This window comes from Cervus canadensis, chromosome 22 (genome assembly GCF_019320065.1).
Source record: "Cervus canadensis isolate Bull #8, Minnesota chromosome 22, ASM1932006v1, whole genome shotgun sequence".
In the NCBI taxonomy this organism is placed as follows: Eukaryota; Metazoa; Chordata; class Mammalia; order Artiodactyla; family Cervidae; genus Cervus; species Cervus canadensis.
The window spans coordinates 22,516,510-22,530,909 of NC_057407.1; the positions used below are offsets into that span (position 1 = coordinate 22,516,510).

The 14,400-nt window shown below is 42.9% G+C and overlaps 1 protein-coding gene across 4 annotated transcripts in view; it reads right to left on the bottom strand.

Annotated features, from left to right (window-relative positions):
* The window catches only part of ATXN7 (ataxin 7), a 132,570-nt gene that overhangs the window by 23,889 nt on the left and 94,281 nt on the right, over positions 1 to 14,400 (bottom strand). Inside the window, exon 1 of one of the 4 annotated variants that reach the window (XM_043442958.1) lies at positions 10,076 to 11,612. The exons of the other annotated variants lie outside the window; for them this stretch is intronic. Within the exon in view, the coding sequence (XP_043298893.1) occupies positions 10,076 to 10,142 (67 nt within the window). The 5' untranslated portion in view covers positions 10,143 to 11,612. Of the gene's footprint in view, positions 1 to 10,075; positions 11,613 to 14,400 lie in introns of those variants that run through there. 4 annotated transcript variants of the gene reach the window in all.

Genomic DNA, 14,400 nt, shown 5'->3' on the forward strand with positions numbered 1-14,400 from the left:
TGTTCAAAAGCATCAATACTTTGGTGCTTAGCCTCCTTTATGGTCCAACTCTCACATCCATTCATGACTGCGGGAAAAAACAGTTTTGACTAAATGGACCTTTATCGGCAGTTATGTCTCTGCTTTTTAATATGCTGTCTAGGTTAGTCATAGCTTTTCTTCCAAGGTACTAGCATCTTTTAATTTCATGGCTGCAGTCGCCATCTGCAGTGATTCTGGAGCCCAAGAAAATAAAGTCTGTCACTGTTTCCATTGTTTCCCCATCACATAAATGGTTTATTTCCAAATGTCTTTTTTAACCAGTGAAGCTGTGCTGAGTTATTCCCAGGATGACATCAGGTCACTGATGCTTTATGAGGTACTAAGAGCCTGCTCTACACCAAGACAAAATTATTATGTTCTCTATAAACAGAATTCAAATTCTCCAACTAGAACACACAGAGGCTACAACCAAGTCAGGAAGGCCCAACCGGTAGTCATTTATAAGTGCCTGCTGCTTCCTTCCCCAGATATGACAGTTGTGTGTAAGGAAGGGAAAGCCAAAATAAGCTAAGTTGGCATCTGAGGCTTTCTTTAAAAAAAAAAAATTAACTTTCCTTCTCTTCTGTCATCCCCAAATACTCTAAATATACTTTCAAGCATCAGCACTTGTCAGCAAGGACTGCGAAAATCTGTTTCCATTTCCTGACTCCCTTGGATGACGGAGCTTATTGTCTCAGTCAGCTGCCCATGACAACCTGGCACAGAGTAGGCCTTCAATTAACACTGAAGCCTAAGACCAGGCTAATGTCTCGAGGACCATTAACCACAACTGAGTAAGTCCACATCTGCCACATAAAATACTATTTTTCACTCAACATTTCTATTTAAATGATCAACTCCACTGTTTCTCCCTAATCCAATATTCACCAGTCTCTCATGGGGATATCACTGGTATTTCGGACAGAACAATTCTCGTACAGGACCTCAGAGTGGTTAGAACTCCTGTTCCCCGAGCCCCTCACCACCAGTAAGTGGTACCACTCCACCAAGGGCAGCCTGAAACTACCGCCCCAATCAAAACTGTCCCTCCCAATCTATTTTCAGATGGCCCAGCATGAAATAGGGTATCACTCAGTTGAGAGATATTTTCCCAAAACAATAACATGAATAAAATAATAGGTTTTAAAAGTCTATAATATACTTTATACTTCTGCTATACATTAAATATTAAAATATTCATCCATATTCTGCCACAAAAATTATCTTGTGTACCCCCAGTGGAAGAGTACTAAAGGAATACCACCATATCTGTAATACAAAGAGGGGGAAAAACTTCCAACCAGAACTTTGACTTCTAGGAAATACATTCCTTTTACAATTTGTCATGTATCAGAATTCTCAAGTGTCTCTGAGTGAAAGTGATGTATTCTCTCTTATATCAAATGATGCAAATAAATTATCAATCTAATTAATCTTCCATAATGATCATCTTGAAGACAGAAAGTAATTCTGAAGACACTGATCTACCAGGGAACAATTTCAGCATAAAGAATTTTTGCATTTGCTTTTGCGAGATTTCCTCTGTAAGAAGCACTAGGTGAACACAGAAAACTACCCTTGGTTGAACTAAGCCATGTGAAAATAAAAGCACACCCCCTCTATCTGCTCACCCCCACCAAACATCCACCATCCACCCCAGTTCACCATGGACCTGAGGAGCCACGTCACCCACAGCTGGTGTGACAGCTTTCCCTCCATTTCGGATACCCTTCCTTCCACCACTTCACAGCAGCTCACAACCTGAAACCCTGCTGACCCCTACCCTCAGAAGCACATGCCAGGCTGTCTTCAAGGAAAACTCATATTAGAATATTTAAGTATTTTTCAAAGCATTTAATACACATGCAACTGTGCTACCATTCTTGTTAGATTCCTACCTTTCTCAGCGTCGCTGCTCAAGTTTTGAGTGTTTGTGCCCATTATCCCATTTTTCTAATGAGTCTCTTGTGGGATTTATTGCACAACTCTGCATAGTGCAGTAATTTTTTAGGAATGCGTGTTTTGTTAGAGCAGACTGACTGCAATTTCAGTTTGTCCTTTCAATTTTCATTTTTTCTTTTTTGGCCACACCGCATGGCATGTGAGCTCTGACTTCCCCAGCCAGGACTGAACTCATGCCCCTGGGAGAGGGGCACAGAGTTCTAACCACTAGACCCCAAGAAAGTTCCTGCCCTTTCAATTTTCTATTCTCATTATAGTCCACTCTCCCTTTTTCTTCAGTTAATGCTTTTTTTCCCTTGTCTATTAACTCTTGATATGGGATTCTGCATTAGAAAAATCAAGATTCAACGCTTTCTAACACTAGAAGTCAGCTGATATACCAATAACTTATCAAAAAAGTTATATTTCCTACTGCAACAATAAAAGCTGTTTAAAAACTTAGAATGGCAATCTATCATGTGAATTTCTTTCATTCACTAAAACTTGAAACAGGCTGTGTGTGTGTGTGTGTATAAATGTGATTCTGGCTGAAAAGTGCCAGCTCAAACCCTCGTCACGCTGCTGAATTAAGCTGTTCCTTCACATCATGCTCTGCTAACTTATTCACTGGAAAGGGCGGCATCTGGCTTTCCCTTCACAAGAAAATAAAGATGAAAAAACCAAATTAAATTATAGTTGTGTTGGACTCTCCCCAACCTTTCAAGCTGGGCCCTTAACTTTCTTAAGATTTTAAAAAGTGTTTTGTTTCTAGATCAAAAGGGAAATGGGCAACTTATGGGTAGGGTTAGGGACCTTATACTAAGTGGACAAACTGGTGGCCAGATGCTAAGCACAACTCCAGTGTGGTTTGGTGAAAAGTCCAAGTTGAATTTTCAAAGCACTCCTCTCTCCAGGGCCTAGCACTGGCCCAGAAAAAGCACGCTCTGTCCCTAAATGAGGAGGGCCCTGTGAACGGCTCCAGCAAGCAGGAAAGATAGGCAGACAGACAGACACAGATACAGTGAAAAGACAGAACATAGACAGAAAGACAGGCATGGGTGGGTAAGGTTGCAATGTCTATGTAGCGGTGGTGACCACACAAATAGATGGGGAGTCAGAGACAGAGAGGGCAAGAGATGGGTGCATCAGTCTTTCTTTCTCTTGTGACTTGAACATGTGACACCACTGCAGGCCAGGGTAGGATACTGGGATGGGTAGGGGACAGGACAACTTTAAGTCTTCCAAAACAGAAAGTAACCAAGAATACTGAGCTTATAATTAATTGTGGATTTATGCTGAGGTTCAAATAAAAAAAAAAATGCATATACAAGTGTTGACACCTAGGTACAAACCAAAAAGGAGTTCAAATCAAATAATTCGATCTTTAAAAGTCATATATATTGAAGAAAAAAAAACCTAAAAATAACTTATGATGTACAACTGTCAGTGAGGATACAAACCTAAAATGCAGTCAAAAAACACGTAACTTCAAATCATTCATGCTTGAAAAAAATCTACAAAAATACCTGTCATTTGTTAAGTGGTCATCCCTTGGCCTACAGGTCTATTTTTGAAAAACTTTTGCATATTGTTTTTCTACAACAAATATGGTTTACTTGTTTATCAAACACATACTTTTAAAAAAGAGAGATCAGTTGGTCTTCTGGCCTCAATTCCACACATGCCAAAATAAAGCAAGGCCTATTATCACTCCCAAGCATGGTATCAATTTGTCTCACTCTTCAGGAGCATCATGCAAGAGCAGGCACAGCGGTGAACAGCTCAGAAAACCCCACAAAACTATTTTTACTCAAGGCCCTTTTCTGGTTAGCCCTAACCATCTTCCTACAGAGCAGACACTGCCATGATCCCCTCTTTCCAGATGAGAAAGCCAAGGCTTTAAAGGACTCAAGTTGGTTGCCCAGCATCACCCAGCTAACCCAGAAGCAGGATCAGCATGCAAGCCCAGGAAGGCTGACTCTAGTGCCCAGGCTGGAGCCAGGACAGTCCATCTGCCCTTAAGTGGCGTGATGAGCAGACCACGATGCATAGGCCAAAGGCAGGTGGAAGGGAAGGGTGATGGCGGGTCATATATCCTCCTTCCAAGTGCTCAGCAAGTGCGGGCTATTACTTGGGCTGCACAGAGGGCTGCACAGTCAGAAACAGAACAAGTTTAAGACAAAGCTTTGGTAAATTTGGGGTGGGGAGCCACAATCTGTTCAAGGGAAAACCAGGTTGTTGTGGACTTACTCTCTATTTTGGAAGTTGCTAACCTAAAGGTTAGCTATGGTCTCAGTCAGTGTTGCATTCATTTTTTTCCCCCCTCAGAGAAACATTTAAGATGGTTTTAAGAATGATTTTTTTTTTTTCTAGAAAGTGCTTGTCAGGCTGCCTTTCTGGCTTGGCTAAAAAGAATTATTTACAAAGTTCCCAGACGCATATGCGCTACAAAGAACCCATGAGGAGGAGCAGCAAACGCCTGTTTCACAGGGTGAGACTGGCCCCCGCTGCCCAGCACCATTAGGCATGCTTGCAGTCACGCTCTGCTCTTGGTCATCTTCCTGACAGAGTTTGTTGGACACACTCTCGATTAATTAAACAGTTTGAATAGAATCTAAAGTAAAAACCGAAAAAAAAAAAAGTCATCCTTTTTTTTTTTTTTTCAGTAGATCACTTGAAACGGCAAGAACTTTGGAGTCAGAGACACGTGGGTTCAACTCCTTGCTCTGTCACTAACTAGCTAGGTGACACCCCGGGCAAATACCTAACTCCACCTACAGACTCTTCATCTGTCAGGCCTACCTTGCAGGGCTGCAGGGATTAAGTAACAGAGTTGTAAAGCCCACTGTGGACCAGGGACTGGGAACTCCACAGCAAGGAAGACAGAGGCTCCCTGTAAAGTTCAGGTGGTGACGGTTACAGACACCAAGTGGGAAAGGCCTGCTGATTACTCAAGCAAGCAGAAACCACTGAAGAACAAGGCAAACCCACTGCGCCTTCTCCAGTGTGGGAGAAACTTAAGTTTATAGATTTAGTTCACATGTCAGTCCAGGAAGATAGTAAGTTCATCTCAGTGGACAGTTTGGAACTTTTACAATTCATTAAAAATGAATACATTCATACATCAACCAAAAAAGACATTCATTCAAGCTAAAATTACTTTATAAGTAAAAAGTTGGCCCATTTTCCTAACAGAACTGAGTCACTTAGGAAGAACTGCAAGTGAAAAGAAAGAAAGTGGATCCAAAGGTGGAAATTTTATGTAGATTATCTAAGCAATGATTCCCAAAACTCCCAAATTTTTCTCTAAGTAAAGCTCACAACTGTGGATGGGTTAGGGTAGGTGAGGTTAAATAGAATGAATACTCTGTTACAGAAAGACCTTTTTTCCCTTCTTCTCTTGGCCAAGCCATACAGCTTGCAGGATCTTAAGTTTCCCAACCAGGGACTGAACCCATGCGCCATGCAGTGGGGGTGTGCAGTCTTACTGACTGAACAATAGGGACGTCCTAGAAAAGCCTTATGAGAACTACCAACCCACAGGTAAGGAATATATGATTTCATGGTGTCTCTGACAGTCCCATTCCACTAATACTCTATAACTACTCCCATTGGAAGCAAGGATTTTTAATAACCAAGCTTACATATGGCTATAAAATGTAAAACAGAGATCCTTTGGTCAGATATAGCAAGTAATAACTGCATACACCAAAAGCTCAGTTTAGAAACGCTGGGTCATTCATTAAGCAGACCTTTCAAAAAATTAAATTGCTTATTTGACATTCAGGTTGGAAATAACTGCTATGTGCTACTCATAGGTCCTAATTAACCCAAAGTAACCATCACATTTCAGTTTTGGGGCCACCAGACACAACTAACAAGGGGTCAAACTGGCATCATCTGTGTTTCATTAGGAGTATGACCCCTATGAAACATCAAAGATCAGGACTCGAGGCAGACTATATCTAAGCCTGCATAATATATATTTTATATATATATATATATATTACAGCAACTCACCAGGCATACCCAATTTAGCAACATCCTAAGCAGTATCTGTGAAACCATGACTTTGGGTTTGACGTAGCTATTTTTTTCCCTAGTAACTATTTAAAAAAAAAAAAAATTAGCACACTTTTAAAGTCACATCATTGACTATATGTGGACTTAACACATTTAACAACATCTCCTCACTGCTCTCACTGTCAACTTCTCCCTGTAAACATTCTTGTTCTTTTCTAAAAGCAGTCTCACATGTCTGACCAACAAACACAATCCAATTCTACTCCTGTCCTTACATATTCTTTCTTAATCGTAAATCTGCTTTTTCTTTGATCCAATTTCTGGAGGGTCCCCAAGGACTTGATTGGAATACTCCAGAGCAACCAGTGCATAGTCTGATGCTAAAAAGGAAGCGAGTCAGTGGGACTGCGCCTGGAATGTTCAAATCTCAAGCTGGGGGATCCAGTGCTGACCTCTGACATGCAGTACCTCAAAGGGCAGTTAGCCAAAAGCCAAAGCTGGAGCCAGGAGGCGCCCTCAGAGCATGCCTAGGTGGGTTACCAACGGCACTGGAAAACAGCGAGGAAGGAAAAGTCTTTACCACAAAGCCCGCGGCATCATTTCCACTAGAGAGACTTAACTGAAAAGGATGATTTCAACACTGGCTGCCCTAACAAATTAGTCTCCAACTGCAACTTCTGCCAGATGCATTTTTCCTCCCCCTAATGCAGAGGTGTTTTAAAATTCAAACATAGGGGGAAAGTGCAGAAATGAGAGTCATTTACAGCACTTGGGCCACTTGAAACAACTTTTAGCCAAGGTCTATAATCAAATTATCAAGCTCTTGAAGTCAGTGCTTTATGACGGAAATAAAAGGCCCACTAAAGTATTCCAGGTCCCTTGGCATTTCCACGTCTCTGGGCAGGGCAGCCCTGCAGCATCCCTATTCACACTGGCTGATGAAAGAGAACAGATCACAAAGGGCAGATTACAAGGGGGAACGACTCCCAACTCCCCAACTCCGGAGGGGGAAGGGACAGGCGTGAATGGATTGTAAATAATGTTGCTAAGAAAGGACCACAAATATGGCAACCTAAGATAATCCCCTTGCCAGGAATTCTTCCCAGGGGGCTGTTCTTTCTGAACTTTGCTTTCAAGTATGTGAGAAATATGAAGAACTTATTGAATATCTGGAGGTAGCCCTCCCCTGCCATCTTAACTTGTAGCTCTGTGCAAACATTAGGGGAAAAAAAACAAAACATGGTCTTCCAAAATTCCAAATACTTTATTAAAGGAGATGGAATGATAAAGAAAAAGAGGGGAGACCGAATGGTACAACAACTGATCACCTCAGCTGGGAGAATAGTATCAGTTCTTCATCATTGTTTTCTTAAGACATCTTGCTTAAGGAAAACTGAATGGACCGAAAAACCAGTTCATTTCCTTCAGGGGGCCCTTCCTATGCTCCTGCTTAAGGTGCAGACTTTGAACTGAGAGTTATCATCATGATCTCAGACAAACACACACAGATGTTTCTCAGCATATGTAACTTTGGGGAAAAGGCTGTCACTGCTGTGAGCAGAATGCAGCCACCAAACGACGCCACCTCTGAGACGTTGCCGTCACCGTTTCAGACTACGGCAGGGATATCATGCAGTGAGCGACATGCTGGCTGACACTTCTACTTTGCTAACAGTCGTAAGCACCTCTCTCTGCTGTCCTCAGGACGCACGGTGTCAAGCAAATGATACTGACAGAGTACAGCAAGCACTCACCCCACCTGAAACAAACCCGATTTCAAGGTCTGAATGATGCACAGCATTCCCTGAATGCACCCCTTGGTCTCCCTCCATCCACTGAACTGACAGGTCTGCATGCCTCAGGTATCTATGTATGACAAGGAACAAAAAGCCAAGACAAGAAATCCACCAGTCTTCAGGTACTTTTGGTTTAATCCTTTATCTGTTGGGGGAAAAGCATCCTATACGTTCAGTGAACGATCATTGTAAGTTTAGCCTTCTAACGTGCTAACACCACGTGCAGATCAAGCGGCAACACCTCCAGTTCTTATACAAACACCTCTATAGTCACGTCTGGTCTGTAGTTGGGCCTGAGTTCCAGTTTTTCTCTAATGAGAGATTCAAGGCTATCACCAAAATGCACAAAGAATTAAGGAAAACAAGCTATGTCTTTACTACTGCTACTGCTGCTAAGTCGCTTCAGTCAGGTCAGACTGTGCGACCCCACAGATGGCAGCCCACCAGGCTCCTCCATCCCTGGGATTCTCCAGGCAAGAACACTGGAGTGGGTTGCCATCTCCTTCTCCAATGCATGCATGCATGCTAAGTTGCTTCAGTTGTGTCCGACTCTATGCAACCCCACAGACAGCAGCCCACCAGGTTCCTCCGTTCACAGAACTCTCCAGGCAAGAACACTGGAGTGGGTTGCCATTTCCTGCTCCGATGTCTTTACTACTCCAATCCAAATTTTACACACACACACACAAAGGGTAAGGGAGAGAGAAAAAAATTAAAGGAACCTGGCAGAACTTCAAGCAGAAGAATCCTTCTCGTTTTTGTTTTTTTTTAAACAAAAACTTCCGTGTGGGAATCCCCTTAGGGAACAGTGTCCTCTGAGGCCAGAAAGGAGCAGCAAGTCCAAGGTGCAACAGAATGACGGCACCATCTGCCGCAGAGTGCCGCACTGAGTTGGGAAGCCACATCTTTACTGCTGTGTTCCACTAGTTTTGTGGCCTTTACATTCCACTTTATTGGGGAGGAAGGAGAGGAAGGGGTGAGAAGACCATGAACCTGGGAATAACAACAACCTCAAAATAACAACACAGCCTTTAAAGCCTCCTCATTAAATGAGCTCTGTTAATAAGGAATGGGTGATTCATGACTGAACAATGCCAATGTTTTGATGAGTTTGCAGCACGTGTTTTTTTTTTTCCCCCTGAAGACCGAAAACAGCATCTGCCCCACCTACAGGCCGGGGTTGTCCACTAATCAACACCAAAGCGATATTCAAAAATGAAACCAGAAAACAGCAACTGTAAAACTGCCTGACGAGAAGTAAAAGTTTTGTGTTTTGTTTTCTTTTAATGAACAGCAGTTTGAATAAAGGTTTACAATCCTGTTTGTATTTCAAGTCCTGAAAACCGGTAGCTAAAGTTCATCCTCAATTAAAACCATCCGGTCAAGCACATTATTGCAGGAGGCATGAAATGTGAATCCAGTGAAAACTAAAGATCTCAACTGTCACCTCGCTTCCTGCTTTCAGAGGAGGCATGAGAGAGTTAAGGTAACTTTGAGAACAGCTGCCCAACCCACCCGAGCAGAATCAGCTTGGCTGTACTGGCTACCTTAATAACACAACTGAAGGAAAAAAAAATAGTCTTTTCTGGCAGGCAGTCAGTAATTAAATTTTTATACACTCAATTTAAGTTACTGAATGACTTCCCAGGGTTACTGTTTGTATTTTGAAGTTGTTCTTCCTCTTGACACAATGTTCTGCTTGCAACTTTGCTGCGGAATTGAAGAATCCGACAAAACGGCTTTCAAACACATTCTACAGGAAACACTGTGAACTGCCTGTCATGAAACCTCACTCACCGCAAGTGAGATAAAAAACAAACAGTCAAAGCGTGTTACAACGTTCCTCCATTTTTAGAGAGCGACGTAACCACTGCTCTCCCTGTTTGGAGATATGGGAACCGTTCGGTGCAAACCTCAGCATTTTGTGGGAGTTAATAGCAAACTCAACTCCAGCCTGTGCCTGACCTTTGGCCAGATCACTCGAATGACATTTCAGCATGGCTCCTGTGGCTGGCCAGCCGGCGGGGCAGCAGCTAATCCCTCCTGTTGCGATCAACCCCCTGCTCAGCGGGACTGCAGGGCGCACTCAGCACCGCTCAGCCCGAAGTGCTCTGGGCCTGCCGGCGGGGCGGGACAGCCGCCAGAGGACGGGCCTGTGCCAACTCGCCCCGCTCTGCTCTGCTCTGCGTGGGGCTCCGTCCTGCTCCCAAAGACCTAGCCCACCTTCCGCATGCTCGTCCAGGACCGGGCCCCCAGCCAAGCCCAGCCTCTGAGAACTGCCTCGGAAAACTTACCCGGGAGAGCTTTCAGCCCCGGTGCGGAGGAAGGGCTGCTCTGAGGAGGCTTCTTGTCACCTTCCATTCACATAATTTGGTTGTGCTTCATTGCACACTTGCTACTGCAGGCTTGCATCATGATGTGGGTCTGCCCACCAACTCCAAATATGCTCCATGTTTGGTCTTATGTAACATTTGCTACTACTGTAAAAAGCACTTGAATTACAAAGGTCCTGGCAGATCAACAGAAACAAGGGGTGGAGTCTAATTCCATCTAATATGGTCACAGAAGGCGTCCTGGCTGGTGTAAGTAATCCTTCTCTTGGAAAGGCTGCTGGCCAAGACTGGAAGAGGATGGAATTTATGAATTTAACCTACTAGAATGTGAATTACTCACACCTGATCTTCCTGCATAACTTTACACTGACAACTACTACCAGGTAAATCAGAAAATTTAAATGATTCTTTATATATCTATACTTTAAGCCTAGACAGAACTAAAAGTTTTTAATATTATACATTTTTACAAATATCAGCAGTCTTTTATACATTTTTACAAATATCAGCAGTCTTTTTCTACATTCTATTTCCCCAGTATCTATACTTTAAACAAACAAAAGTTTATTATATCTAAGAATAGCTTTCCTTAAATCTAGTAAGAAAAATCTTCACCCATTTTCTGTGCCTATTTGTAAAATAGGTCTAATTTCAGAAAAACACACATGTTATTGTCCATAGTTCAAAAGCTGGATAACTGACGAAAGCTGGGGACCTTTTAGGCTTTTAATTCAAAAACTTCTCTAAGTGGATCCTTGAAAACCATGTTTTCCTGGTTAAACAGGTTGCCTGTCTCCACCGTATTACACTTTCCGCATCACTACTCCTCATCCTGCTAATCGCCAAATCTTACTATCAAACACACATGGAAAAAAGCAGCCAACTGATATGAGTTTTATGATAATAAAGGCTGCACACATAAACAGACTCAGATGCCTGATAGTTCAGAATGAACACTTTTAAATGTCAAAAGGAGGGGGGAAATTCCTCTACAAAATACCATCACCCAACACAGACTATTTGGCAAAAAGTCATGAATTACATGTGTGGAAAAGATTTGGCCTGGAAGGGGTGGGAAAGAGTTGTGAGGCATAGGAAATGGCTTCTGTTAGAACAGACACAAATTCTAAATTTACTGTAAAACAAAAGAGTAGTAGTCACATTGCTTTGTTTTTACAGAAAGCATTCATATCCTAGCCATGGCAGCAATATTGGGATCTAGAGGGCTTCTGAAACTGTTCCCCACCCCCCTAGATTTCTGATTCTAACAGTGCAAAACTATGGTGGTTCTTAAAAGAGATCAGGACACCAGGAAAGAGCCATCAGCCGGAAGTAGAAGCACAGTATGAGCAAATCCTTCCAAAGTTAATACACAAAAATAAGACAATTAGGTTAATTCACTGAAGGGTTTGTTAAGCTGGCAGAAAAACAAAACAAAAACATTCTACTGCGGTACTACCTGATTACAGCCAAGTCTCAGCATCATTCACTGCACCCACTGCCCGCCCACCCCGCCGCCAAGGGGAGCTGAGGAGTCTCCCTGATGTTGTCAGTGGCAGAACTGAACTGAGGGAAGAGGACCTACTCAGACTGAGTCTCAGCTCCACATCACTGCACTCCGAGGCCTGGACAGCAGACTCCTTGCCGGTCTCCCAGCACAAACACTCGCATTTCTAAAGTTCCCTTTTGTAGATGGTGCTGGTGCTAGTGGGGAAAACAATTCTTATGAGAACCAACCAAAGTAATAAGACAATGTGGGGAACAAAGTCTTTCTGTAACCCTGAAGAATTTCAGGGTGAACTTCAGCAAATGTTTTTAAATACTACACACTACAAATGTTCTTAAGAACTAGGAAGTATTCTGAAATATACCTACATTTTCGTATGTAAAGAAGGAGAAACTATCCAAATTTGTTCTGAAGACCTACATCAAAAAGGGGATGAATGATAGTGCAAACTAGAAAAATAAAAATCGATACAATAAGAATATACACAAGTACACAAACTGAGCATCTAAAGCTCAGACTGAACTTTTAAACACACACCTCTCTTAATGCCCTAATTAAAAATGTTTAAGCCAATGCCATCCTGTTCTGCTTGGAAAGCATTATTACTCTTCTTCAAACCCTAACCAGATACAGTTTATATTGATATTACATTTCCCTATGATGGCTCATTCAGGGGACATGGTCACATTTCTTCTTTCTTGTGAAAAGAAATAAACAGACTACAGACTAAAAAAAGACTACGGACTAAAATACCGTTTTAATAGAATAACATCCATGCCTTACAGACCAAAAATTACAGGTACTGGCTGCGGTGTGGATGGTGCGCACTCATCAGCTTTACTCTGGTTGCACAAAGCGAGTCCTGAACTGACACAAATTCTTCTGTGAATTAGCCTGCTCGCAGCGAACAAGCGAACCAGCCGCAGCTGGGAGGGGCTACGAGGGCCTGGCTTTGGCCTGCCACGGCCTCAGCACTTTGCGTTGTGTACTCTTGGGCGAGCGACCTCTGCCCTGGGGGTCTGCGTCCTCCTCTGGGGAGCACTACTTGGGCCTCGATGAGGAGTAGAGGAGGTGACACATGTGATGTGGTACCTAGCACCTCTGAAATGCTCGATAAATGTTGGCTATCATGATCAGGAAGAAGGAGAAATTGGATGGTGGACGTCACTTGAAATAAAGGAAGACTGAGATAAAGACAGCGGTTCCTGTGATGAAAATTAGTGAGGTCCCCGACAAATCTTGGGATTTCCTAAATCCAACCCTGAGAAGCCAGCGACGGTGTCATTTGGTGTTCTGCAGGGCAACAAACGAGCTCTCGGCAGTTGGGAAATCCTGTGTTCCTGTCACCGGCGGCAGCCAGTTCTCCAGTTTACAGGAGCACAACAAGCCTCCACTCACTCCACTTCAGTGTCTCAGCAGGCCGGGCGAGTTATAATTGGCCTTAATTGGCACTTACAGGAGCTTTAACATTCCTTACCTGCTGCCAAGGAGCACTTGAAAGGGGGAGAAAGTATTTTCAAACTTGGAAATACCAAGCAATTCATTCAGCTGTGGGCCGGGATGCCTGCTGTCCAGAATCAGATTAGCTTCACCAAGAAACTGCCGCTGTGTTATTATCCCGTGCTCATTAGGTGCTCCCACCGGATTAGGAGAGGTGGGAGATGGGAGCTTAAATGGGATCATTCACCTTGGGGGCTCATGGCACACAGCCTTCCTCTGGTTGGCATCGTCTGCTCTGTTTGGTGGACGCGCCTTCAGGGCTCAGCCACACTTGGTGTGTGTGTGTCCCTTTTCAGCTGTTCAGATTGTTCAAAGGCAGCCAAATAAAGTATAACCTCATGGCCTGATTTACATAGGCTTTGTGTGAACCACAGTCTGACCTCAGCCCAGTCTTTATTTGAGACACAAAGTGAACACTGTTAAAAGGTGACCAATCACACCAAATTCAAGGAGGATAATGAGATCAGAAATAAAACTGACAATAGTTTTTCATTGGCCCCACAACTGATCTCAACAGAAATTGTTGTCCTCTACAAGTCTACACATTTTGCAAAGAGGAATCTCAGCCTAACTGAACTAGATTTCTGCCCTAAGGTAAATTCCAATCAGAGTAAAGAGAAATCTCCCATAAATGCCAGGAAAACCATCTGTAGTTGTTTAAATGAATACTTGAAAAATCATCACTTGTTTTGAAAAACCTTTTGCCTCATATCACACGGTGAAGATACATGCTACACTGGTAGTAAAAAAAAGTTCGCCCTTGTTTGAGAAATAGACTTCAAAGTCAAATTACAGTTAATCACATTTGTGAATAAATGTGTAAAGCACCCTAAGAGGCTTTAGAAAAAAACTGGAAGCTTACAAAAATAAATAAAATACCTACTCCTGGTGGCAGTAGTCGCCTATGTGGCTAGCAGAGATACAAAGTATTAACAGACTTCTGGGAAAACAATCTAGGAACAGCTATAAACAAGGCAGATAAGTATCTTTTTTGATCCGGAATCCATTCCTGAGACTTTTATCCTACAGAAATGAATGCGTGCAGCGTTTAGCAGGGTGGCTACTGCTGCCTTCTTCGTGGAGGTAAAAGGCAGGAAACAAAGTGAATGTCCACAGACAGAGGGCTGAGGATGTTACCGCACAGCCGCACCTTAAAACGGTAAGCAACCGTTAAAAAGGAGGATTTGTGTTATTCTGGGATCTGAATGGATTTCTATGTGGTTTTGCTGAATAGAGGAGCAGCAGAAGTGTGCTTACTAACAGGATCCATCTTTTGGTA